General features: G+C 53.7%; 1 protein-coding gene across 3 annotated transcripts in view; it reads right to left on the reverse strand.

Moving 5' to 3' along the window:
• The window catches only part of klar (klarsicht), a 387,661-nt gene that overhangs the window by 263,044 nt on the left and 97,082 nt on the right, over positions 1-27,535 (reverse strand). The window contains exon 1 of one of the 3 annotated variants that reach the window (XM_077666161.1): positions 7,676-8,184. The exons of the other annotated variants lie outside the window; for them this stretch is intronic. Coding sequence (XP_077522287.1) covers positions 7,676-7,804 — 129 coding nt within the window. The 5' untranslated portion in view covers positions 7,805-8,184. Of the gene's footprint in view, positions 1-7,675; positions 8,185-27,535 lie in introns of those variants that run through there. 3 annotated transcript variants of the gene reach the window in all.

Genomic DNA, 27,535 nt, shown 5'->3' on the forward strand with positions numbered 1-27,535 from the left:
GGAACCCGACTGAACGAATTATAAAAGGAGTCCGCATGAGCCAAATTCAAATCGTGAAAAGGCTGTCAGCCGCCACTGACCGCCAAATACTCTGCTCCCTTTGCATCAACATACCCGCTAACCAGTCAATCCTTATAGCCATCCCTCGACATATTCATACACCTCTCGTTGTGAAACCCCTTCCTCGAAATGCCCATCCCTAAAATCACATCCCTCGCCGCGTAGCTCGCGCTAATGCCGTCCATAAGTATTACGGGAAAGCCCACGATGCCGTTTGGGTAGACGCCGCATGTACAGCGCATGAAGCGGTAGCACTTGCCTACAAGCAAACCCTACCCCACCCGCTAACTCACCGTCTTCCCTCGGGCTCTACGCCAGAGGAGGCAGAGGAGACCGCCATCGCCCTAGCCCTTGCACATTCGGACGCCCAATACATCTTCAGCGACTCCAAAACGGCTCTGTCCAACTTTACCAGGGGCAGGATTCACGCCCCTGCCTGGCAACTGCTGAACACCCCTACCCAAAATTTACCGCCAGGGGTAGGTGGATGCCGGCTCACTCTGGGAACCCTGGAAACGAGGCTGTCGATAAAATGGCCCGAGGCCTGATTTGCCGGGCTCGGGACAGACTCGATCCAGGATTCTCGAGGGAGCGGGCGCACACCTTTACGGAGCTCACGCAAATACCCCGTTTGGACCGTCGGACTTACCCCCTCCTCACCCTTCTCTTACGCACTTCAACGGATCCTCTTCAGGCGCCTCCAGGCCCGCTCTCTGTCATCCCCTCAGCTGTTATCCGATTATATTGTGGCACTTCCCCTGCATGCTCCCAATGCGGTGACCCTCACGCCACACTCTCCCACATCCTTCTCGGCTGCCCTGATGACCCTCCCCCGCAGGAACAGCACGCCATCTTGAGCTGGGAGGACTGCGAGGTCCTGCTCATGTCTGCAGACCCGACATCGCAGCTCGCTGCGGTGACTCAGGCTGCCGACGTCATGTCCCGGCATGACCTACTTGATTCAGTGGGGGACCGCGCAGTGGCCCAGGGATCCCGCTGGGTCTAAAACTCACTTGCTCAATAAAGTTTTTCTGTCTCTCTCATGACCATGGAGCTAGCTATACGACAACCCTTCGTTTCCCCTGGGATGAGTAATCGAAAAATGCGTTACTGAAGGAAAGATAACGGCTGGTTCCTTAAGGTAACGGCGTTCAATTCCAAATGAGCGAGGACAAACGTAGCAGGGGGCGTCAGAGGGTCACAGGTGGGCGGGTGAGATTAGGAATATGCTTCAGTAGAACGTTATTGGTTCACAGCCCTCCTCCTTGTGACAACTGCGGCTCGATCGAAACTGTGGAACATATCCTGCTTGAGTGCCCTGCGTATGCTGACGAACGTGCGTGCTATGAACATTGCGCGGAGAAGCTCTCCCCAGTGGCTCGAACAATGGACAGCGTTTTAGGTCCCTTAGCCTGCCCTAGGCAACAGAGACATGCAATGAACTTTCTGTTTCCATATTTAAAGGACACCGGACATCTAAGCAAGCTCCAATTTCACCTTGCATGTTATCCTCACACATTCTTCACGCAGTGAACCTTGTTAGCCCATTTGTCGGACTATGCATTTTATCATTTCATACGTAACTTTTTTTATTTACTAGCCATGCACCTTAGTACGCATTTAATGGCCGCATTTTTATCTTCTCCCCCTTTTATTTGTTTTACTTTACCATTACCGCACCGCTCTCCTTCCGCCTTTATCTCCCAATTCCCTTCACCCCCCCCCGCACAGAGTAGCATGCCAGGGATGTTTAAAAGCCGGCTAAATTCTGTTTTTTTTTTCATTAAAGGCCTTTTCTCTCTCTAGCTTCCTTTTCGGAGATTAGGAAGTTTGTGGGGATAAGGTGGCCGCAGTCGGTACAAAACAGAGTTAAATGGAACGATATGGAAGAGGCCTGTGTCGTCCAGTGGGCGCAGTTAGAATTATCATGATGATGATGATGTAGTACTGAGACCAGTTTTCCCTTCTCCGTGCCACTTCGACGCAATTAAACGCTGCGAATTCCACGCCTCAAAAGAGGAACGCTGCTACGCGCAACGATAAGTGAACATCACAAAACGAAAGACTCTGTTTCTCGTTCTTTCAAAAACGAAACTTTGCCACATCTCGCAGCTCCTCTGCATGGCTGCATCCGTCGGAAGGTCGCCTTCAAATGCGTTCCTAAACGTCGCCACCACCGAAATGCGTGCTTCGGTTTAGAGGGGTTTAACCTTCCAAAGCGGCTCAGGCAATGATGGGCGCCGCGTAGTGAAGGGCTCCGGTGGTGACTGCGGGAGAGAATGTGTGCTATTATAAGAGACTGTGCGCTTAGCGGGGTATAGATGCGGCATTGTTAATATCGAAGGGACGCTGCGGTGGAGCAATTGCCGGCAGATAAAGCAAGGCTAACCCCACCTGCAGCATTCAACACCTCAACCTCAAGGGCTCCGGTAATTTCGACCACATGGGGCGAAATGTGGCCGAAGAGGCCGCGGGACTAAAGGCGCGAACTTACGCGACTCGTGGCGCTCGGCAGCATGTAGAATGTCATAAGCCACTGCGGTGGGTCTCGCAAGTTTGCGAGAGAGTTCGCGCGCAGTTTCGCAAACGACCAAAATTCCCAGAAAACGTTATGGCGCGAATAACGATCCTGCGCGAGGACGCACTGCGTTGACGCAACGTCGCGAGCGCGCAGGCGCGGTCAGAAAGCGCGCGGGACGCAATTAATCTCGAAACACGCGCACGCAGCAAGCGGTTAAGCTCGAACGACGACGAAGTACGGAAGACAGCCCGAGATGATCACGAGCTCCGATCAGCCACGCTCGAGCGCGCTCCATTAGGGAGGAGAGAAAACAACAAAAAAAGAGAGAAATAAGCTGCATCCCCTTTAAAGCACCGTCGCAGGCAGGGCCGGGTTGCGCCACCTCAGAAGAAACACTACCACAGGTATATATACACACACAAGGCACGCACTTGCTCGGAGGGGCCATCCTTGACACCGGGGGTGACGCGCGAGGGGGCCCGCAATTAGGCAACGCGCTCGACTACCGAACACGAACCGACAGCCGGACTGCGGGGAGCCACACTTGCGTGCAGCGAGCGTCGTAGCAGCAAAAGGCGTGAATATGCTCCGCAGCAACGAGAAAGCGAAGCAGCTCTGCTCAAAACAGCGCGCACACCGGCGCCCCAACATTGTTCACGACTGGTATTTCGCAGAGACGGCATTTTCCGCTGCCGGCGACATTGCCCTCGGCTTACGAAGGGTACGAGAGAGACTTTACGCAGGCAGGAATTACCGTATATTTCAAGACGACACTGTAACACAGGGAGACAGACCCCAGTAGACATGTCGAACGAAACCACCGCGGGTTTGAGCCGACATTTGCGGCTAGACATTTCCGGACAGACGGCATGTAACGAAGTAACGGATACAGCGAAAGAAACGCAACTGCAAGCCCCACGAGACGTGTAACTGCGCGTACCTTCTCTACCGGCACACAAAACGAAACAATGCCCGCAGCATCGCAATAAGTGCGCCCCCTGCCGTACGTTACAACAAGCTCTCACCGCACGCAACGGCTCCAGAGCTGAGACAGCACTTTCAGCGAAAAAAAACCTGCTTCCCGCGCAAGTTCAACCGAAATAACCTGCCACGGCGACACACTGCACGGAACTAGTGCGGAGGGACGCAGCTGAGCGCAGGCGCAGCTGAAGGGGACAGCCGCAGCAGCAGGCAGCGCGATGGGCGTACGAGGCCGGTCGATTAATAAAAACTGCGCTCCCGCGGCGGCGGCGGCCACAGAAGCGTTCGGCGCCGCCCCTCGGACGAAGGGACTGCGGCGGAATCTGCGCTGGTAGCGGCCCACTTCCTGAACAACAAGGTGCGCTGCTGCTGCTGCTACGCCACTGCTGCCCCTCCCGGTCAAGCCGTGCACGCACAGCCATCACCATCAGTCGGGGGCGCCCCAGGCGGTGACCGCCCCGGACGGGGCACGAACCGAAGCCTCTAACGAGCGACGCGCCAGTCGCCGCCGGGGGGCGCGCGCACGCACAGAGCGAGTATAAGCGCCACTTCATTACCATCGTCACTCGCGAGAAGCGGCGGCGGCTTTACTATATGGCTGAAAGAGAAAGAGAGAGAGAGAGAGAGAGAGAGAGAGAGAGAGAGAGAGAGAGAGAGAGAGAGAGAGAGAGAGAGAGCACCTTCTATAGAGGGAGCATGCACACGACGCAGGAAGCCCGCTGTCCGAAGACCAGAACACTATCCGGCTACGGGTTAGGCATAGTATTTGCATATAGCTTGTGGAATACGTGCAGTATGGCTTATTCTACTAATAGGGCAACAAGCTCGCCGAGTTGTTGCCTATTTCCTGAGATGAAAAAGAAGGGGTGAGATGACAAAGAAGAACGGCGATTTTAGAAGGCTGAGTTGACGGCTTAGTACTGAAAAATGTACATAGGCTTGAATGGGTCAGCAAATAGGATTATTGCACATTTGGTTTGGCTTTATAGGATGGACGTCCCAAAGCGGCTCGGTCTATGAGGGACGCCGTAGTGGAGGGCTCCGGATAATTTCGACCACCCGGGGTTCTTTAACGGGCACTAACAGTGCACAGTACACGGAATTATCACATTTTTTCCTCCATCGAAGTGTTACCGTAGTGGGCGGGTTCGAACGCACGACTTGCATGCACTGTGCGATGTAAGTGCACTGTAATTAACCACGGGTAATGGTAGTTATACGGAGCCCTCCACTAAGAAGTCACTCAAAGGCTGAATCGCTTTGGGAGCTTCATCCTATAATGTTAAACGAAATGCGCCATGATCCTATTTGTCTCTTATTCAAACCTGTACACATTTTTCAATAGGGAATTAATTGGCACTGCATTAAGAGTACACAGCGTATACACAGTACGTACAGAGTCGATCACACTTGTCTAGAGCACCCAGGCGGTGCAGTCCGGAGGAAACAAAGCGAAATTCTGAAGTAGGTGTTGACTTTCACTGATAATACTTGCGCTGGAGAGCAGTCTAATAGACATGTGAACCGCACAGGCACCAGCGCCTTATCCCCAAGAAAGCGGCTGCGATAAGATTTAACGCAATTTCCTCCACAGCACACCGCTCAAGCGCTCTAGACAAGTGTGACCGACTCTGTACTCTTGGTACAAGGACAAAGAGTACAGAGTGTCTCGTATCTGGTTTTGTGCCTGCGACTTGCGCCGTGCATCTACACAAGAATGCCAAGAACGACATGACGGACGTCCAACTAAAAACTGGCGATTTTATTCCGCGCAGCAGAGTACATAGCGAGCTTTATTTATGTTTCTTTTTCTGATGCTCGAAAGTACAGATTAATTGTACGCGCGGGATCGATGCACACAACTGTGACCAACGAACGATCGAAGCACCAGTCTGGCTACGATACTTTCCAGGTGTCTCAGCTCGGCAGAACAAATCAACGCGCACATACCTCAAATCCGACTCGGTCCATGGTCAAAACGAACGGCCTGCGTTTGTCGCAACAATCACGGTAGCGACAAGAGGCGATATATTCCTCTCGAAACGCGTTCTTCTTACCCGAAGCCCCATTAAGGCTCTCTAGTATGTCGTACGAGCGGTGCGCTGCGCCCAATGGAACTCGAAAAAGCAGGCACGAACTACGCAAACACGTATTTGGCGAGCAAAGGTGCCTTTTTAAGTGCATCAGCCCCTCGTCAGCAACTGAAAGGCAGGCACTCAATCTGCGGTTCTGCTTTGCCGCCGATAATACGGCTTTCCTCGGTTCATCTATATAGACAGCTGTATAGGCTACGACCTATAAGCAGCACAAAACCAGCTTTATAGTTTCAGGCGTTCGGGCATCGGACAACGCGTACGACCCCTGCCTCTGCAATGTACACACACACACACAACACCTGCGTGTACGCGCCACGAATTGGCGCTCTCCGATGCGAGGCGAGAACCGAGGGAGTTATAAGGACGCGCTGCTGCTGGAAGACGGCCAAGAAAGCGGACGCAGATCGACCCGCGCGAGGTTTCCGCGCGCAACAGAACGCGCGCTTTTTTTTTTCGGGGCTCTGGGCCCGTTCGGTGGCAAAAAGCGCGGAGCCCAGAGGAGGCAGGAGCACAGACACCTTCTCGGGGGAGAATCCTTTGTTGGGCGCGCTCAGCAGCCCAAGTATACGCGCGCCCGAAACGGGTCATCGCTCGGAGCAGCGCCGGCCGATTCGCAGCAGACCGAGTGATCGACTTGCGCCGCCACCGACGCACGGATTCGTCCAAATACCCCAATTCCACGCACACACACAAACAACAAAAAAAAACTGCAACGCAGAACGATTCGCGCGGCAACTTCGAGCCTGGCTAGCGAGTCTCTTGTGCGCGCATATAGGGGCCAGGAGTATAATAACAGCGGCACTGCACTGCAAGGCCCAGCCTAGCCCCGATACAACGTCCGAAACTTACGCTACTATACCGCTCTGCACTTATCCCAGATTCCGAAACATTTCCTACGCGTTTGTCCGAAATCGACACACACGAGCGCTATAGTCAATTCACGCGCAACACTGCAGCCGAGCTACAGCTATATATACCTGTCGCCAGCGTCGATAAGCAGTTTGTGTATCTTCATTGCTTGGTTACTTTATTTTTCTGCACACGGCTGACATCTCCACATCCCGGCAGAAAAGCAAGGCGGCTACGCGAGGCTGGCACTAAGAAACAATTCACCAATGTCAGCCTGTGTCACATTGTCGTAGGCTAAACGTATATGTGTCGGCCGATAGCTAGGTTAGAGAGAAAATAGAGAAGCCTTTTTTTTTTCTTTTGATGCAGCACACGTACAGGGTTCTGCACACTTAAAGTGAACACGCGAGCGTGCGGCCACGCTCTTTGGAAGCCTGCAGTGCATCCGCCGCTGCTGCGCAGCGAAGCCAAGTGGCGAAAGGTACCTCCCTGTTTCGTTGCGCGGCCGCGTCGGACGCGCACGCTTCGAAGAGCGCATGCAATCTCCACAAGCTCGCGCGTCCACTTTAAGTGTGGGCTACCCTGCACGTGAAACAAAGCGTTGAACTCGACGGCGAAGCTCTACATCTCGCGCATGAACCGTGCCGCGCACTTAACACGCAGTGTGACGCGTTTCTACCGATACGATTGCCCACTATAGAAAACGGCCTCGTCGTTACGGTTCTACAGCACGGTGACGTAAAGTCGTGAGCAGGCAAACCACGTTCCCGCCTTTGTCGCTTTCACGTCTACGGCCGTGGCTTCGCTTGAGAGCAAAGCACCGTCCGTAAAATTCGGTACCAAGCTTATTTAAAGTTCCACTTTCTTCGCTAAGAAGCACCTCTCGGGCGCCCTATACATATACAACCTGAAGTCCATATACAGTCGCTGTCCGAAGTGCCTATCCTAGACAGGCCACACGCACCAGTGTTTCCTGTCTCTTTGGTTTCTGCTTTCATACCAGGGGCATCACACACGATGACAACTGCTCGGCCTGGAGGCCACTCCCCGCCACCGCAAAAAAAAGAAGGCAACACAAGTACTTCTGAGAAAAGTCGTCAACGCGAACCGGAAATGACTCTGGACGTCAGCCGCGGAGACACCAAAAACAGGAAAGCAAGAAACTCACTGCCTTTCCCGCCCTCTGAGCGAGGGACGTAGACGGCGCGGTGCAGCGTCCGCCGCCGACGCCGCGGGTCGAACCCGGGACCTGCGCCGCGGCGCCGTCACACAGGCCGCGACTCTTCCACCGCACCATGCGAGGCTGCTGCTGGTTCGACGCACAAAAACCACCACTCCGCGCTGCACGACAAGGGCCGCTTCACCCGCGGTACACCCGCAGCCACCGAAGAGGCACCCGCAAAGTCTCACCGCCGCCCATGCCGTTCGTTATCAGCTCCTTCTTCTCCGCAGTGACGCAGATGGGAGCGCGCAGCCGTCGGCGGCCGCGGGGTCGAAGAGGCCGCCGGGCGGTCAGCTCGCAAAATTCCCCCACGGGAGTCCGAGCACGCGACCCGATAGGGGGGAAGGAACACTGTCGATAGTGGTTATGTCAACAGCTTCGGAGCGAAGGCGACTCCGGTCACGTGACTGCGTCGCGTCGCACGCAAAGTGGGAAAGCGGCGACCTAGCGGGCGTCCACCGACCGCTACACGGGTGGCGGATGCACCGCCCACGGACTCGGTGCAGTGGCTTCTCTCAAGTCTCGCCGAGCGATCATAACCACGCTCGAGCACTTCGCAGCTTTAGTGACTGCCTCGTCCTCTCGCTTTCTTGCTAGGGTGATGAGGATCCACGGACTGCAGGCTCGAAGCGCGAGATGGTTGGCCACCGAGACTTCCAGCGAGCGACTGCAAGTCGGAGTCGCACTCGACGACTACAACTCCAGCTGGAAGTTCCTCCGTTTTCAGTTGTCCCTCTAACCCTCACAGCACCTTCCGTCCTGCGCCTTTCCGCTCTATCCTCCGGGAAGCGGCGAACTCGTTCCGTCCAGGCACATCGATCGACGCGCCGAGAAGGCACGCAAGGACGGGTGCCGACGAAGACGACGCGCGACGAACACCGACGGGAACAGAGGAGCACCGCCGCACATGGACACGAGAACCGCGACAACGAAGACAGCTGCCCGGAGACACGTTTCGCCGGCTTGTCGAGACGCTCACGGGCGCACACTCGCGCACGATCACGCACAAACACACACGCGGACACGACAACTACGACAGCGGCGAAGCTGCCCGCGCAGCCAGCCACCGGCCGACACACGCGCACGAGACAGCACAGCAGAGCGAGCGAGGACAACGAGCAACGACACTCCCCGTGTCGCGCGGTGCGAAAAGCGAGAGCGGCGACGCTTTCCCACCACGAGCGATCGGATCGCTGAGGCCGCCGCTGCAATATAGCGTGGCGGAGGCGACGGAGGAGAGCCTTCCGTCCGTCCGGTCGCTCGGTCGGCGGACAATGAAATGCGCACGTACGTATGCGTAGTACACACGGCGAAGCGGCGGCGCGAGGCGCCCTTTCCTCGCCGACGACGGTGCGTTGTTCAGAGCGCGCGCGGTTGCCGAAAAGTAGCGCGGCGAGCGCGAGCACGTGCCCTTTTCGAAGGGGCCGCGCCGAACGGACCAGTCCTCCGCGCGGCTGCAGACCCCCCTCCTCCTCCTCCGAGGCCTTCTTCGACAACGGTGCCCCGAAAGAGAGGAGGATACGCGAGAGAGCGCGTTAAACGGCGAGAACGCGCGCAATCGACAGCCCCTCGTATAGGACAGCCACCGCCGCGGTCGATTCATCTCCCACAACCGCGGACTGACCGACCTGCGTGTGTGCACGCGGGAGAGCTCCTTCGTCAGCGAGAATCTATAGTGACAACAGCTAAGAACCGTGATGAGTAGTCGGTGTAGTGCGGCAACTTCAGCAGAAAATAATGTGAACATTTATGATCTGCAAAGAGGAGCTAATTCAATTTAACTAGTATTGATATTATGTAGAAGCATTGCTTGCCTTTACAGTTCTGTATGTTGAAACTACGCAACTCCACAAAGTTTAACTTTACGATCTGTAACCGCACTACGCTGCCATCAAATGGGGCCAAGGGCCTTAGTCAAGCTGCTTACATACCAGCTTTCAGTCCCTGTCCTCGCATTTTTTTTTTTCTGTACTGGGAGAAATTCGGAATAAAGTGAATGTCAACTACTTCGTCTTTTTTCGTATCGCGACGAAACAACCGACGGCTTCCAGCCGCTGCGCAACCTCGTGCCATAACAAGCTGACCGCGAAAAGCTCCGGTGCTTTCGCGGTCCTCCAACGGTCCGCCATCGAGAGAGACAACCCGATACGCGACGGGGAAAGTAGATAAACGGACGAAGTCCCACCGAGACGGCAGCTAAGAGAAGTCCCGATAAGCAACTGCCCCTGCTCTGCAACTTAGTTATATAGTATAGTCGGCCTTGATAGCCGCTTCAGACGCCAAGCCCTATATCAGCGGTGTCAAGAGGCCGTTTGAGCTGCTCAGCTACGAAATTGCGTTCCCGAGAATCGCACCGAAGTAAAGGGTGCAAAAACAGACGTTACGCTTGCAACAACACAAAACTAACAACAATCGGACTGCCTGCGAACAGCTCAAAGGAAACGTCCCACCAGTTTATGCTCGATGTGCGTACACAGAAGGCTACTCATCCGGACCCACTTTATGGAAAGGCGCAAAAACCTTAACACACGCACGGAGGTGGAAGCTCTGATCTACCGTTAGATGCGCAGCCAGCGAAGACAGGCATAAACACATTACACGGACTGTCTATATACAAACTGTCGACACATCGCCTATACACAAAACTCGACTCCTCCGAAGCCATAGGCAGGAGGAAAATTCAGACCAACGCTTTCCCTGACCTGTTCATCCTACGCAAGGTTAGCCCCACTCAATGTCAGAATACATGCCCTTGGTGTGGAGCTTGCCCCTACGCTCTACCACATATGGTGGGAATGCACAGCGAAACCAAAACCCTTAACCGTGTCCAACCCGACATACGAGCAATGGGAGGTGACCCTGTCCAGCGAGGCCCTGGATCAGCAACTAAAGTTGGCTCAGCAAGTCCGTCAGTCAGCGAAAGCCAGTGGCGCCTTGGACTAGGGGTGCCACCCAAGTTGCTCGAGCAACCTTCCCGAATTACGATAAAACTTTTATCTCTCTCTATACACATTTTCCTGCCGACGCTTTAAAGGACATCAGTCTACAAGAACTGGACTGAGTCTACAGAGAAAAAGTGCAAGAAAATTACGAAGCCATAAACATAAACTGGCCATGGATTGGCTTAAAGAGAAGCTGAAATACCTTATGCGCTGGCAATGCAGTAGCATTACAAGCTGTTAATGCCGTTACCGGAAGTGACGACGTCACTTCCCATCCGGTGATGCGATTTACCTGCCGCCAATGGCGAATTTAATGACGGATGACACTTTTTTTTTCCCTTGGCGAGGCTTTTAACCGCATTACAAACATTTTTAACTCCGCGACGAGTGTCGTCAGCTATATGTTAAGCTCCAGAGCTAGCCCATCGCACTTTAAGCTTGAGAACGACCTCCGACGACGCTGTGGGACTAAGCTTATAAACTAAAGGCCGCGAACGAGCTTTACCGGAATGAAGCGGCACGCCCTAGCGCTAAGGAAGCGGGGTTTCGTCTTTACTGATCGGGAGAGGCTGCCACGAGTGACTGGAGGCCTGCATATCCCCTTACTGCCGATAATAAATAATAATAATAATAATTGGCTTTTGGGGAAAGGAAATGGTCCAGTATCTGCCTCTTATATCGTTATTTGGACACCTGTACCGTGCCGTAAGGGAAGAGATAAAGGAGGGAGTGAAAGAAGAAAGGAAGGAAGAGGTGCCGTAGTGGAGGGCTCCGGAATAATTTCGACCACCTGGGGATCTTTAACGTGCACTGGCATCGCACAGCACACGGGCGCCTTAGCGTTTTTCCTGCATAAAAACGCAGCCGCCGCGGTCGGGTTCGAACCCGGCAACTCCGGATCAGTATAGCCGAGCGCACTAACCACTGAGCCACCGCGGCGGGCCTACACTGCCGATGAAACGCCGTTTCTGGCACGGAGCAAGAAGAACGAAACAGCAGGAACAGGGAACGAAAGGCACGCGGAGAGCCGTTCACTCGGCAGTCAAGCGGTTCCACTGGGCCAGCAGGGCGTAACTTTCTCGGCCTTCTCCCCACTTCCTCTCTATTTATTTTTTCTTTCTTTCTTGCCTGACGCGAACATTGTCTTCCCTTTCTGCGTACAAACAAGAAATGACAGCGTACGCGTCACCACTTCCGCCCCCGCACTGCACAGTTGGAAGTCCGGGCGGGACGCGGACTCATAATGTTTGTCCGCCAGCAGGTAAAAGCGCACTAGAATACTTCGCTATATAGTGCACGATTAGTCACTAATGCGGCAGTTTGGACAAGTTGCCGCGACACAGTGAGAGAGTCAAGATCGTATCTCGTCGCTACGATTATTCAACTCGGGGTTATTGCTCTGCAAGGCATTTACCGCGCTCTCAAGAGAGGGTCCTCCACACCAGTAATCAAGGGGAGCCCAAAAAAGTTCCCGCACCTGCCGCCGTACAGCATCCTATGCGTGCCGCTTAAGGGGCCCGCAAGTTTTTGCCTCCACGAATGAGATATCCGACAGGCTGCGGATAACGCTCGGACAGTTGAACTGAAAGAGCATAAGCACGAAGGCTCGCAGGGCGACTTTAGCGCTCAGGACCCCATTTTTCTTTCAATCTCTAATCAATTAACCGCGGCGTATCCTAAAACGCGCTCGCCTTCGTACGTCGATGAAACAGAAGTGAAGGACCTTAATCGGTGCCCTTCCAATTGGCAAGCTTGCGCCTGGTGAAGCCCTTCGATCGCTGATCTCTTTTTGTCTCCCATTAGCGCGACTGCGAGTCTGCCAAGTTCGACTCCGTGCCAGAATGAAAACGTAAACACGGGCCGGCCGCGCGTCCTGCACGCTTCGACCGCGAAAGATAAAGGTGCGACAAGCATAGGCCTCGCTTGTTGAAGCATTACTTCCCGTCCGCTGCCTCTATGCACCTTTTCGCTTTCAAACGACACCAGTGTTTTCTATGCGAGACCCGGCCTTGCGAGGCCTCCAATTCAAACGTAGCATCGAAAACGCGCCCGTGGGAAGGAAAACGACCGCGGCGGCTGCGTTTTTATGGAGGCAAAACGCTAAGGCGCCCGTGGGCTGTGCGATGTCAGTGCACGTTAAAGATCCCCAGGTGGTCGAAATTATTGCGGAGCCCTCCACTACGGCACCTCTTCCTTTCTTCTTTCACTCCCTCCTTTATCCCTTCCCTTACGGCGCGGTTCAGGTGTCCGCCGATATATGAGACAGATACTGCGCCATTTCCTTTCCCCCAAAAAACCAATTATTATTATTATGGGAAGGAAAACGCTACCGCTGTGCTGGGCGAAGCGCACTGCCCCGCTAAGCGTTGTTCATCGACAAGACGGAAGAAGTAGCAGCGTGAACGTAAAGAGAGCAGCCAAGGAGCACGACTGCACGAAGACGTCGACACACCTATCCCTATATCGCAAATGCTAATCACGTTTAAGCGCATTAAACGATCGTTAAAGCCAAGGCTTCTATTTCGTCTTTCTTTCCTCCCTTTCGAGAACATTCTTTCTTGCAGGCTAGTTGGTACATATTTGCCAAATTTCTAGCACAAAAAGCCGAGGACGCAAGAAACGAACTGGACATGTAGGGCACAGCGCTACACTAACAACTCCACTTTTATTGAAACAATACTGCTTTTATACAGTAACCGTTCTTAACAAAAAAAAAGGGGGGGGGGGGAACACCAAGGAAGCTTCTGAATCACCTTGCTAATCTGGTCCGCCTAAGGCATGAAACTGAGTGAATTGGGTTTGCTTAACTCTAAGATATCTGATCTCTTTTTCTGTGAGAGATACTGGAGGTTTTCTGAAAAACACGTGTTCCTTTCTTTGCTTTCTGTCTTTCCGTCTCTTTATATCTCACTGTTTCTGTGCATTCGTTCCCACTAAGCCCGAAAGCGGCAAACCGCCGCTAAGAAAGTTCCGTGACCGCCACTCGAAGCCAGGCATATAGGCGATGCACAGACGCCACAGGCGCGCGGAATGAATACTGGCAACATCGTACAAACCTCCTCAGTGTTTTCTGAACAGTAACACTGCGAAATGGCTGCGGACACTTACTCTCTTCTACGACCTATCGGCGCCTTTTATCAACTACCGACTTTGTTCCATCCTAGAAAAGGATTCAAAGTGTCCTCCGCTTTGCCGCACGAGAGTCTCTCTCTCTCACGTGCCTAAAAACGCTGCGTGCGCATACACGCCTTCCACGCAGTTTCGAGCACTTTTGTTTCAAGATCCACCGGGAAGATGGGTCAGCCTCTCGACGGTTCGAGCAAAAAAAAAAAAAAAACGGTCCTGCACCGACGCTAAGAAGCCGTTCCCGCGAGAGAGAAAGGGAGGCCTAACAATGCGCTGGGCTTGCGTCTTCTTTTTTTTTTTCTCCCGTTTCTTTCTCGTTTCTTCTACTTTCTGTCACAGGAGCAGCAGCGGCCTCGGGAACGGGGACGACATGGAGGCACATATGCAAAATGGGGGCGGCGCCACAGCCCTCAAAAGTGCGCCTAACGAGCCCGCTATCGACGCCACTCATCGGGCGCGAAACGGCGCGGTCGCGTCGACGCGACGCCGCCGTGGATGGAGCCTCGCCGCTGGCGACGCGCTGGCTGCGTTGGGGAAAGCGCGCGCGCGCTCGGGTATCGCGAGCTGCTCGCGTGCCGCGTTGCCTGTCCCGAGTTGCGGCGAGAGGCCTCCATCAGGCTTACAGCAACGCGCGGTGCTCTACGCTCCCTCACCCTCATCTGGAGTAGAACGACATGTTTACAACCTCTCCTGTATTTATTGAAATGTCTCTCTATCGCTCTCTCTCTCTATGTTCGCCACGAAAAGGCGCGAAAGTTTAAGTTCGATCAGATTCCTGGAAAAGCTGAATGCCCTGACAACCAACAGTCTCAACAGAACAGAACGGTGCAGTACTCAGTTACTAGTGCGACCAGCTGCTATGCAAGTTCTAGCTCCAGGCCGTTCATCGATACCATGGGAATGAAAAAAAAAGGGGGAATTATTTTGCATTACTCTCAGGTTCCCTAAAATTTTTTGCCTTCGTGTACCGCCAACAGCACCCTTAACATGAACGTCCGAATGCACGTGCTGCATCGACATTATAACCGCTGAGCGCTGGGTCCGGGACAATACTCAAGGGTGTGTTTGCGGTGGTTGGAGACAGCTGGTTCCCTGCTTCCACCCTAACATTGTCTCAGACCCAGCGTCCGATGCCCAGCGGTTCTCCTGTCAGTGGGAGACACGCGCTCGAGCGTTCGTGTTAAGCGTACTGGCGGCGGTACATCACTTGAGAGGGACGAGCTCGTCATGTAAATTTGCTCGAAGGCACGGAAGCGCGTAGCAAGCTCACGCCGTCTTCTTCATTCCTACCCTCACGGCGCGGTTCAGGTGTCCACCAAGGGCGCGGTTCAGGTGTCCACCAAAGGCGCGGTTCAGGTATACGTCCACCAAGAGTGAGACAAATATGCTTTTCCTTTACCGATTAGCAATTGCTATTAAATAGACAACGAAAAAAAAACCGGCCGCACTCCCGGGTCCGGAAGCGATAACAGGCTCGGAACGCGCAAGCTGCGACTCAGGCGTAACAGCCTGACATGTTTATGTTTTGGCGGGAGCGCCGGCTGCGAAGCAGGCATTGCATGTGATGTTGTGCCGCGAGCGACGATATCATATCACGACACCTGATCTGGTGTACGTGCTGCTGTTGCGTAGCGAGCTGTGTAAATTACGCCCCGGGAATAAACTTCGCTCGGTGTTTCGGTGTCACATCGGGCCCCCTCTCCACGCTGCTTGTAAGCGGTATATAGCACAGTACCTTGTGAAAGCGGCTTCGCTGCATCGAGAAAACAAAATAAAATCGGAGACAGGTCACCTGCCAGCTACCGAAACGACTTTCAACAGCGTTTATGCTCATGGGCTTGGTCTCGCAACCTTGTAATTATAACGAGTCAAGCATCTGTTCCAGTTCAACGTGACTGGCTAACCCTAACAAAAATTTCTTTAGGCAGTCTATAAACTATCCAAAGACTACTACTGTCCATAAAGTCTATAAGCAACACAAATCATATGCACAATCTATAGATTTATGGCCATACACTTTCAGTGTACTTTTGTCTATAGACTATGAATAGACAAAACTAAATATCATATAGGAATGCAATGGAGTCTATAAGAAGTCTATAGGCTGTGTATAGATCACTTTTGTAAGGAAACTGCAAGTTTCTCAGCCAGTACTTTGTATCGTGCTTACAGAGAAATCTCTGGTGCCATTGTTCGGGGCTAGCTAAAGTCAGATGCACACTACACTGGATCGGTTAGGGTGAGCGTTTTGCAGTGTTGCTAAAATTAGCAAGTTTCTCACGTTCTTCTCTTACAACAGCGCCAAATTACAATCGAGACCGCGTGAAGCTCCATTTCACTGCATCGTGTTCCAGGTCTGTGTCATCGTCAAGCGACCCCGATTCACGCGGACGCACCTCTGGTGCAAGGAGCCCTGGCGTCCCGCGAGGTCCGACCTCGTATACCCAACCGTGCTAAAAAAAAAAAATCGACAAGAAAAAGCGAGCCGAAAGCCCAGTGCGCGCACGCTGCAAAACTCAAGGGCGACAGTATATCGTCAAAGGAAGCCGAGTTTCGCGAACGGGACCCGCACTCTACTCTCCACGTACACAGCGGCACATGTACAGCGCGTTAGTCCACGAGCGCCCGTACTTCCCCACATAGTAATAGTAATAACCGGTTACACGAGCGCCGCACTGCCTAATCAGCGCTGGCGGCTGGCGGGCGACGGCCAGAAAGGCGCCGTCCTCGCTTGGGGTGCCTTATCAGCGCCGCCCCACGAGACTAACTAGCTAGCTGGCTGCACGAGCAGGGGGAGGGGGAGGGGCGCAACTCCGCTCCGTGTCCTCGCTTTTGTCCCGGCGACACTCCCACCTCTCAGTAAAAGCGTGCAGCTTCCTGGAAGCAACGTATACAGAGCTGGCATCAGACAACTCGGAGAGCTGTCACGCATATATCTTCTCTCCAGGGACGAACAACGAAAGTGCGTCAGCGTCGATCGGAACAAAAATCGAGGCTAGAAGTTTGGCTGCAGTGCGCGTCGCAAAATTCTGAAACGAAAAGCTTCGCTAGGTAAAGCAGTCTTCGGGTAGGCAGCACAACGACCTTGAACGACCTTCAGCCTAACCAAGGATAGGCGTGTATGACCATATGTGGCACAGTTATGGTGTCGAACGCTTGACCGACGACTTTTGTGTTGACCTCTGACCTTAAGAACATCCGATGGGGTGATGTGAAGCCACGTGATGACATCCGATGGGGGTGTCGTAAGACCATCTGACACCACGTCATAGAACGGCTGTCCCGAGCGTGTAGCGGAGCTGTCATGGATGAGCCTCAGACGCTTGGCAAGCGCCCTTGCTTTTCGCTGAATTCCAGGATTAGCCAAGTTAAGCCACTGCCAATTCCTTTCTCTGATTTCTTCTATGCTCTGTGCTAAAATAAAGAATTCCATGCCTTCAGAAACCGGCAACGACGCCTTCGGGAACGCAGGCATTTAAAAAACGCGTATTGCAATAAAATAAAAATTAGGAGTAACTCCGCAACAAGCCGCAGGAAACGTGCCGCTTATTGCGCCGTCGCCGACTATAGAAAGGCGGTCTAGACAAAGCAACTATCCCGCAAAGACTGAATGCCAAGAAGCGCCCCTTTGGTTGCTTATACCTCTTCAGTACATGAACCTCGCTGTAACGAAGTTGAAGGGGCCCGGCGAATACTTCGTTAAAGCCCGTGTTGACCGAGCTTTTAAAAGGAATCGTCATTCCTTCGTTGTATCCATTATTTCGTTGTAACGAGGTTGGACTGAGATGAAACATGAGACGACGCTGTAGGCACACTGTGTCTATAGCCAAGAGTAGCGGCGAGCTGTTTCCTTTCTTCACGCAAAGCATGGAAACAAGCAAACAAAAATAAAGTCTTGTTCCAGGTCTAACGCGGGGTCTGCCGGAGGTGTACCGCAACATAGTGGCCCTCCGCAGCGCGCACCTCAGAGACGCGCCCCGTCGTACAATCTGCGGAACGATAGCACCTAGATCAATGCTGAAAAAGCGCAGTGCGAGGTAATCTCGCTTCATAAACTTCACAGAGGTGCAGCGTATACAACTGAGGACAGTTGATTCTCGGCACATGTGCAGTCCTTGTGAATATATTATATATATATTAGTCAACTTAAAACCCTGATGATGGAAAGTCCACCGTCTGAAACAGCTGGTAAATAAACCAAGATAATCGTACCAGTTGTGACCTTTTCGCTGTGCAAGTTTTCACTGGCCCGTTGTGCAACCCCGACTGCTTCCAATATATATATATATATATATATATACAGCCCACGGTGTTTATACTTCGTGGACATGCAGCGAGTCTTCTCTCTCATCACAAGCGTTTCAATTCTCTTGAATGCGAGAGGAAGTCAAGTCCTCGTGAGCTCAGCAGCACAGTATTAGGAATGGCCGCCAGCTGGTATTAGGATTGGCGCCAACAGGCCTCGAGGATTGCCACCAAGACAGAATCTCTCGCCAGGTGTCTGCGGTATGCATTTACCGCGCTCGCCCGGTCGTTGCTGCGTGGGACAAGCGGGGAGCAGGGTTCTGCGAAAATCGCTGTAAGGAGTCGCTGCCACGCGCCGCGAAGTGGTTCCGGCTGTCTTCCGATTTTCCCCGACGTCTCCACCGACCCGACTACCCCTGGCCTCACGGGCACAGCACCAGCGTGGCAACGGATCGCCACAGTGCCTTGTCTGCAGGCTTCGCCGGCCATGCGTAATGACAGACCCACGGGGGATTATCTCCCGACGGGGCTGCACCTCGGTTTCTTCGAAGTTCACCGACCGGCGAAGAGCGGGCGAACCACCTGACGTCGCCTGCCAGCCTGACGGGGTCCTGGCCGCACACAACTCTCCCTCGGGCTCAACTTATGCCAGGGGCGTGTTCATGTGTGCGGAGGTGTCTGTGTGTGATAGCGCAAGTTTTGTCTACACCCACCACGGCGAGGGCGTCCCCTACCTGGGGAATCTAGGGAAGACGCAGTGTATAAAACTGGACTGCAGATGCAGTTGCGGGAGCTCACTTCAGAACTCGAAAGCTTGCAAATATGCAAAATAAACCAAGTCTTCTTCCTCCACTAACGAATCCTTCACTAAGCGGCACTGCTGTCCTGGACGGAGCGGGCGTCATCTTGACCGAGGTTGTGTCGAGAAGCGACCCCGATCCCCACCTTCAAGAACGGCTTAGGAGAAAAATCCGTGAGCTGTACGCACCTTGCGCTCCGCACCCAACTACCGCCTCAACGCTGCACTCCTTTAGGCGAAACACAGCGCAGGGCAGCCGTTTGTGCACTGCCACTGAACGCCGTGCGGCTGCCTCGCTACCTCCTTCTCCTCCGAACACCCTTCTTGGCGCCGCAGCTTGCATTTCAAGCTCGGGGAACCAGCGCCCGCCGTAGTACAAGCGCAATCTGCACCGCAGTACGCTGAAAAGTTTGCACAAGCCGACCGCCATGCACACTGGCTGGGTCATTTCCCCCCGGCTGCTTAATCGTCTTTCGAAAGACTCGATGAAGGCCTTTCGCTTTCCATGCAGTGCAGCCCTTTAATTGCAACCGTGGAAGGCCATGGATTGGACCGCTATATGCGGTTCTGGATCTTTCACTGATCTCACAAAGGTGGCCGAGTTCTTTCCGTGGCTGCATGGCTGCCAGAAGACGCGCGCTATTTGCGCGCCACTTCATTCTTCAATTCCTCTCTTCCTCACCCTCTCTACAGCATCCTCAGGTGTGCCGTACAGCCAGTATGCGTCACTCTGGGCCGCGAAAACCTTCAGCGTTACAATGCATGGGATCAGAGCATCGCGAACAGCCAATTTACAAAGTCTGCGGGACAGTTTAGAGGTGGCATTTAGGGGCCAATGACAAACACCGACGCCCCATTCTAATTTCCTTTCCCAGTGGACACGGATACGGACAACCACAATTTGCGCAAACGGATTACAAAGGACAAAGCGTTCCGCGGACGTCATGAACCACAGCCCGGAAAAAACAACGCCAGGAAAACAAGACCGACTCAACCCGCGTGCGACAAAGTTGATCCACATATCCCTGCGGCGCATGCGAGAGCTCATACCTCCCCGCGCAGTCACCACTCTCGTCAGAAGACGCCTTCCAGCCACGCGCGACCGCTGAAGATATTTCCGCTACGCCATGGTCACATGCCACACGCTTATTATCTCCTTATCTCAGATCTAGAAGTTAGACAGCGCAACATGCACAGGGCCAGGACATACGCCCACCGACGGCGAAATAACTTTTGCCCCCCCCCCCCCCGTATGTGCATGTCCATGGTCGCGCTCGTGTTCTTCCAGTCATCGTATCGCTTCATGTGCCGCCTTGGATTTGCGCTATTAGGTAACGCCCATTCGGGAAACCACACACGCGGGCACATATGTATACCCGGCCCGTTAAGTGACATTCTAGCCCAAATAAATTTCGTCGCAGCTGGCCCTTACCACTGTAGCCCCCATACAACTAAAGAAAGAAACGACTTTTCTCCCGCCAAAGGAACCCCTTCCAGCCAATGGCGTCGGCCGATCATGAACCTGCTAACGTCACAATGCATGCAGGGAGGGGACTACCCCTTTCATCTGCCATTCCCTGTATTGTCAAGCTAGCAGGCTCGTGAGAACCGGCGACGCCATTGGCTGGAAGGTGGTTCTTTGACCGGGGGGGGGGGGGGGGGGGGGAGCCGCTTCTTTCTTGAGTTGTATCCGACTATATAGTCAAATAACACAAGTTCTTCCGAGTGACCTCTCCGTGCGCGTTCCAACCGAGTCTCGACGGCATTCCGCACAAACCAGTCCCCCGCTTCGCTGGTCGACCAGCCACGATAATAATCAGGGGCGCCAGATATGAAGTCACAAGAGAACAAGAGGTTTGTTTCCCCAAGAAAAACACGCGGAGCCCGCAGGAAGTAAGCGCGACGCGCGAACCGTTCCGGCGGGGGGGGGGGGGGGGGGGGGGGGGGGTTGTCAGCAGCGGAGAGGCTCATTTTCTTCCCAGGGGCAACCTCCCATCTCTCGGCGAAGGTCACGCGCCCGCCGGTCTCGCGTTCTTCCACAGATACGGCCAAGAAGACCGCGCGCTGCGGTGTAGGAAGCGCGCGCGGACACGACGGCCGCCCAATCTGCCGGCTGACCGCGGCCGGGTACGCGGGGGTCAAACAGAGGCCAAACAAACGCGAGTAGCGGACCCCGAGCGGAAAGACGGCGACCAATCCCCCTCCTTATCGTGTCACTCTGGGCACACACACATCCTCGAAGACAAACAGGCGGAGAGCGGGACCCGGCGCCCATCTGTCTGCGCGCGAGGCGCTGCGTTGTGTGCGACGCGTGCGAACGCGGATAACGAGCACGTGCTAGGAATGCACGCGCGTGCCCGCCGAGGGGGGTGGGTGGGTGTTTCAGCTGGACGGCTGCAAACGACAGCCCGCGAAGCAAGCGAGGCGCGCGGCGCCCGCGCTAACTCACTGATTCGGCCGTATATTTCTTGCGCACAATTGAGTAATTAATTTGAAGACGCCCGTTGGCCGGGTTATTAAAAAGAGGGTGGAAATTGCCGAAAAATAACATAAACGGAATTGTTACCGCGTGATTTCAACATGAATGGCGATCAGAATTACTACTCTAGGTGGTCGAAATTATTCCGGAGCCCTCCACTACGGCACCTCTTTCTTCCTTTCTTCTTTCACTCCCTCCTTTATCCCTTCCCTTACGGCGCGGTTCAGGTGTCCAACGATATATGAGACAGACACTGCACCATTTCCTTCCCCCCCACCCCCAAAAAAAAACAATAATTAAAACACGCGCGTCACAGACGCTAACTGTGCACACGTCGGGAACAGCGCGCGCTTCCGCAAAGCCGCAAACGAGCAACTCCGCGGGAGACGCTGCATACGCGTCCCTCACCACACAAAGCCACGACACAATCATTCACGTTCGCCTTCATCGCGCACGGGGTTGGGTTCGCTGTAGCACGTATACGTTATTATAGAAGCGTGTTCCGGGCTCGGCCGCTTTCCCCCCCCCCCCCCCCCCCCCCCCCCACCCCACTCCCAAACCGACCCCATGTTCTATACGGCACGAACGCAGTCCCCGGTGAGACAAGAAACCAAACAAAAAAGCAACACGGGCCAAGGAAGAAGAAGATGAGGAGGAGGCGACAATAAGACGCCGCCGCCCTTTTGTTGAGCATGTAGCCGGGGCGGGCGGCCGACCGACGAACAAAGCGACCCAAGCGAGCGAACGAACGAACGAGCGAGCGCCGAGACCAAACGTTGCCGCCGCGACGACCGCTCGGGCAAGCCGGCCGCAGGGCGGAAAACAAAGCGGTCGTTTCTCACCGTCTACGCATTCAAGTCGCCGAACACGTTACGCGGGCCACTTACGACGAGACAGAGAGCGAACGAAGAGGAGAAGAAAGCCGAGGAAAGAAAGACGGGGGGGGAGGCGATACAGCAGCGCGCCCGGCAGCGATGGAGGGGGAGGCAGCAATCCACACTCGCTCAGGAAGACTTTTATGCTCGTTGCGAGCGCACTGCACGCTGGCATTCACATATCCACTGCTCTCTTTTTTTTCCCTGCTGAACGTGCTATCACGTTACAGTAACAGCGCATGCGCGGGCCGGGGTGGCCGCCGCGTTCGAGCAGCGCGGCAAGCACACGGTCTGAAACACTATGAGCCACGGGAACGAAAACGCCCAGACGTCCGAGAAGACGGAGCATGCGCACTGCACCACGTTTTACCACGTGTATATACTACGGACGCGTACAACACTTCGTCGAAAAGGGCGGGTCCGGTCGCAACGCCGTACCTTCGGAGACGTGCGCGGCGTCGATTTCATATCTGCTATATAGCAGTAATAATAGCGGCAAATTTAGTGCATGCACGCCGACGCCGCTATTGGGAGTGTTCGTGCAATACGGTCTTCTTCGATAATGCCACCACAACTGTAGCGAGGTTCGTCGCGGGCCTGTAGGCAAAGAAGCGAGTCTGGCATTTCGCCACCACCGTCGGAGAAAAGCGGCCGCGCCGCTCCAGATGGCAATCGGAGGAGGCGCCCGCCGACGCCCGGCACATACATCAGCAGCTGGCAGGACGCGGCGGCAGAAAGCGGCGGGTGCCGCTGGCCGCGCGCAAAAGCCCGCATTCTCGATGACGACGACGATGACATGCGAGCGAAGACACGTGAGCCGACGGTGTATACGCTCGATTTATTTAACCCTTTGTAGGACACACGTTGTCGCACTTGCTTCGTGTGCCGGCAAATAATGGACCATATTTTTTTGCGAGTTGAAAACTACCGAACTGTCAAACAAACCATTCGGCCCGTCTTCATCTTTAGCGAATAGGCCTCGTCGGCGTTCTGCGTCAAACGTCTAGCTCGGGCTAGCTGGCGATCGTTCGTGCTCAATGCGCAGCGCGAAACAGGCAAGAACGAGAAATATAGAACGGTGGGGACGGGCGCCTATGTCTTATCACAATCGCGGACAACGCCACTTATTTTTTGCGGGATTTTTTTTTTTTGTTGAGAACTTGAGCGTTTGAGCCTTTTCCATCAGTCAAACGCGTCATAATACTTCTTGAAGCAATATTCAATTCTATTTATAAGTTGTTTTATGCGTCCAAAAGACAAAGGTACGCGGATACGTACCACATTTAGGGTCATTTTAAGAAATCATCGGTACAAAGGTGTATAGTACCCCTTTTTTCAACGAGACCAGTGTAGTCTAAACGGCTTGAAAGAAATATGCCACCGAATTTATAGTCTTTTCGAGTGCAATGTTACGGTTTGTATGCATTTAAAAGCGGATTAAAACAGCGCAGTGGCAGAGAAGTTGGAAGACGCGATGAGGCAGTCACTACAACTACACCCAATGCAGAATCCCAATTTGCGTCTGTCTTCTGCGGTTTTTCTGTCCCTTGGCGCTTCTATGCTTGGCCATACCAATGGGAATGTTTGCTCTGCCGTTCAAAATTATCTCCTAGAATCAAAACGTCTACCATCATAAGCTTTCGTATTTGGGTAACTACTTTTTGCAATTCCTACTCTCTCTCTCTCTCTCAATCTCTCTTTTTTTTTTACTGTCTGCCATACCTAATTTTCAGTTTGTTAGGTCGCCCTAACCTCCTGCAACCTCCTCTGCTACGGAAACAGAGTTGCACAATTTTTGTTAGGTCATCCCACGCTTCTCATATGCAATCTGCAATTTAAATAGTCACCGCCTGGTTATGGCCAATCCCCCTTGAGGGTATGTGCCATTTTGTGAGGGGAACAACAACAACAACAACTACAGCAGACGACGCGGAGAGCCGCCGTATACCGGACGTGTGGCTGACCTTACTTCACATCCATTGTCTGACAAGTTTGACAGGACACAGCGAGCGCCGTATCTTTAGACGACATTGTGAGCGCTTGTGCATAGTTTCGGTTTGTGGAAACAACCATGTTCGGGTGCCGAGAAAAAAGCGTTGTGTCGCTGTAGCACACACTGAATAGCATTAAGGTCAGCCTGGGAGCGACGAAGGCGTCTTACCGCTCCCATGAAGGACAGGAACGACTAAAGTCCCTGAACATAATTTTTCTTTTTTCTTTTGCACTTACGGCACAGCGTCATATCGTCTTCCAGGTATCATCGCCTATCTAGAGCAAGCAAAATACATAGTCTGTAAACTTGGCCGTGCAGACATGTATTAGTGTGCGCCGAGAAAAAAGAAAGAAAAATAATGTTGCCCAGCCCGCATCCGCGCAGACAGCAGAAACGCCAAGCCAATCGTTACACGCGCGCTCTTCTCCCGACTGACCAGCTGTATATTCTACTTGCATACAGGCTGCACAGCTTCCCGCCAGACGGTGCGTGCAGCAGTATACTACGCAGGGGATCGCACAGCCGGAGATAGCGATCTCCGGTTCCCCGGCAACCATAAGCCGAGCCGCACGAATAACTGTAGGCTCACGTATACACTCGCGAGAGCTAGCAAAGGCACAAAGAGTATCGAACATGCGTGCTGTGCGCGCGTACACGAAAACACCGCATTATGCGTGGCCAAGGACGCACCGCGAAAGCCAACTACTCTACTGTAATAATTACTGCACCACCACAGCTAGCCGCGTCCCGCGGTTCTAAACGCCCCCCCCCCCCTCCCCCCCCAACTCGCAGAGCATTGTCAAGCGGGAGGGGGCCCGCAAACGCAGCGAGCTGGGCGGGCACACCGAACGCGAGCGCGCAGATGCGAGTTCGCGCGGGATATCCCGAGCGATAAGCGAGCTGGGATCGCGCAGCTTTCGCGCAAGCCGAGCCCGAACGACAAGAGCCCACGGGCGGCGAGCAACTCGGAATCGTAAACGCCGCAATACATCTCGAAGAGAGGCTTCCGCCAAGCACTCGCCGCAACCGAGCGACTACAGCGAGCGTGTGTGTGTGCGACAGCGCCACACGCGGGTACAGAGTCGCGTACGTACGCACACACTCGGGCCGCCAACGGGGAACGCCCTCCCACGGCGAACGCTGCATGCAGAAAACGCGAGGCGAATAAGCTTCGCAAAGGCCTCCGACAACAACAGGCGCGAGTAGAAGAACCGCCGTGCCGCGCGTGCAGGGGTGTTACAGCATAAACACACCGCTCGCGGCACATACGGAACGCGAAGAAAGTTACGTCCGCATGCACTTCGTGCCAATTTTGATATATAAATTTTTTTGCGATAACAGACAGCACTGTGCGCGCGACATTCGCACACAGAGCCCCAACATTCTGGCGAGTGCGGCGGTTGCGTATGAGCGAGGTTCCCCCCCCCCCCCCCCCCCAAAGTCCTCGGCGAAACGGAAAGTATAAAATTCGTCAAAAGTTTCGGGGTCACACTATTTCCTTTTCAGCTGTATAGAGCAACACTGACGGCGCCCCTTAAGACCGATACACTCTCTTTAAAGGTGGGGACGGCGTACTCCACAGCCTACAGAGGTTCGGAGCCTCAGAGGTTCCACGAGTGCCACACTACATGACTGAAAACTAAACCACGCGGCTCCGTGGACTTGCCAGCAAGGCTGTATATCTCGCGTCCCCAGGGGGATCAAATTGCAGATCTCAATACAAAGCGCTCCAGAGAGTCGAGCCAGTCGCTGGAACCTGACTGCTACTTTGAGAGACGCGGCCGGGGGCACCGGCGTCGGAATTTAGACCCGGCGGCAGCGTCCACGCGTCCATACAAAGGCATCGATACTAAAAGCGATACTTATTTATCGGCCGCGATTATTACCCCCGATTACGGTCAACTTGTTCCGATTGTTGACTGCGTAGAGGAGGCTAATTTTCGTATATATATTCTTTCTCTTAATGCCCACTGCTGTCTTGGGGTTCCCATCTAATAATTGTCACATCTGCTGACGCGGTGCGTTGTGAACGTCGCGTTGTGCATTGCTTTGTCAGTCCCTGGAGCGTTTGCGTTCCCTTCTGCGACAAGTGGCGCCACAGTCAGGCACCACAGCCTCATATTGTTTGCTCACGAAACAGTAGAAAACCTTGAGCACGGAAAGAATAGATGTGCAGGTCATAACACCATGAGATCGTTTTGGTCGGGGGAACAGACGTAAGAGAAACGCGAAGCAAACGAAAAATGGAGGTAGAGAGAAAGCTAGGAAGGTAAGGTGAAAAAGCAAGAACTATAAAAGAAAAGCCCTGCCCCGCCGCGGTGGCTCAGTGGTTAGGGCGCTCGACTACTGATCCGGAGTTCCCGGGTTCGAACCCGACCGCGGCGGCTGCGTTTTTATGGAGGAAAAACGCTAATGCGCCCGTGTGCTCTGCGATGTCAGTGCACGTTAAATATCCCCAGGTGGTCGAAATTATTCCGGAGCCCTCCACTACGGCACCTCTCTCTTCCTTTCTTCTTTCACTCCCTCCTTTATCTCTTCCCTCACGGCGCGGTTCAAGTGTCCAACGATATATGGGACAGATACTGCGCCATTCCCCCCCCCCCCCCCCCAAAAAAAAACAATTATTAATTATTATTAAAAAAAGCCCTCGTAACAAAGAGACACTTGCGGTTCCATGTCATCGAATTACCTGGCTTTCTGATAACTTTTAACCTCTTCATCGTAACACGCCAACTTCAACGTATCCCGGCAGCTAGCTGCTTCGGAAAGCGAGAATACATCACACGACGTTGCTTGCTTAAAATCGACACAACTCACACCCAGCTACGGTGCCACCCCAAAACATATGCACATACAAAATGTTCCTAAATAAAAGCAGATAAAAATCACGTCCGTTGCACTATATAACGCCGTACGATGACTGCAAAAAAGAAATAAAATAAATAAAACGAAAAGGAGTCCGAAATGCGTGCGAAACGTACTACAGCTGGAGGACATATGTCTCTAAAATAGCTGCCCTAATTAGCTCCGTCTTTCCCTCCCTCTCCGCATCTCTCGTTTTCTTCGACGGGCCGCAGCAAATCTCGAATCGAAAGCTAATATCGAATCGAACGTGCGCTCGCGTACTTTTCCGCGTAGTCACATCGACAGCACACACATGCCGATACATCTAACACTCCCGCGCGCCATCCAGCGGCTTTTTCTTACTTCACAGATGGCGCTGGCGTAGAGCCGCGGAGGCAGCGAGAAAAGTCATTTAGCGGGGAGTGCGACTGCGCCCGCAAGAAAGGAAGAAAACCGGACAAACCAACACATCCCCGTCAGCGAGCGAAAGACGAATGGGCCAA

The sequence above is a fragment of the Amblyomma americanum genome, chromosome 5 (genome assembly GCF_052857255.1).
Source record: "Amblyomma americanum isolate KBUSLIRL-KWMA chromosome 5, ASM5285725v1, whole genome shotgun sequence".
Taxonomy (NCBI): domain Eukaryota; kingdom Metazoa; phylum Arthropoda; class Arachnida; order Ixodida; family Ixodidae; genus Amblyomma; species Amblyomma americanum.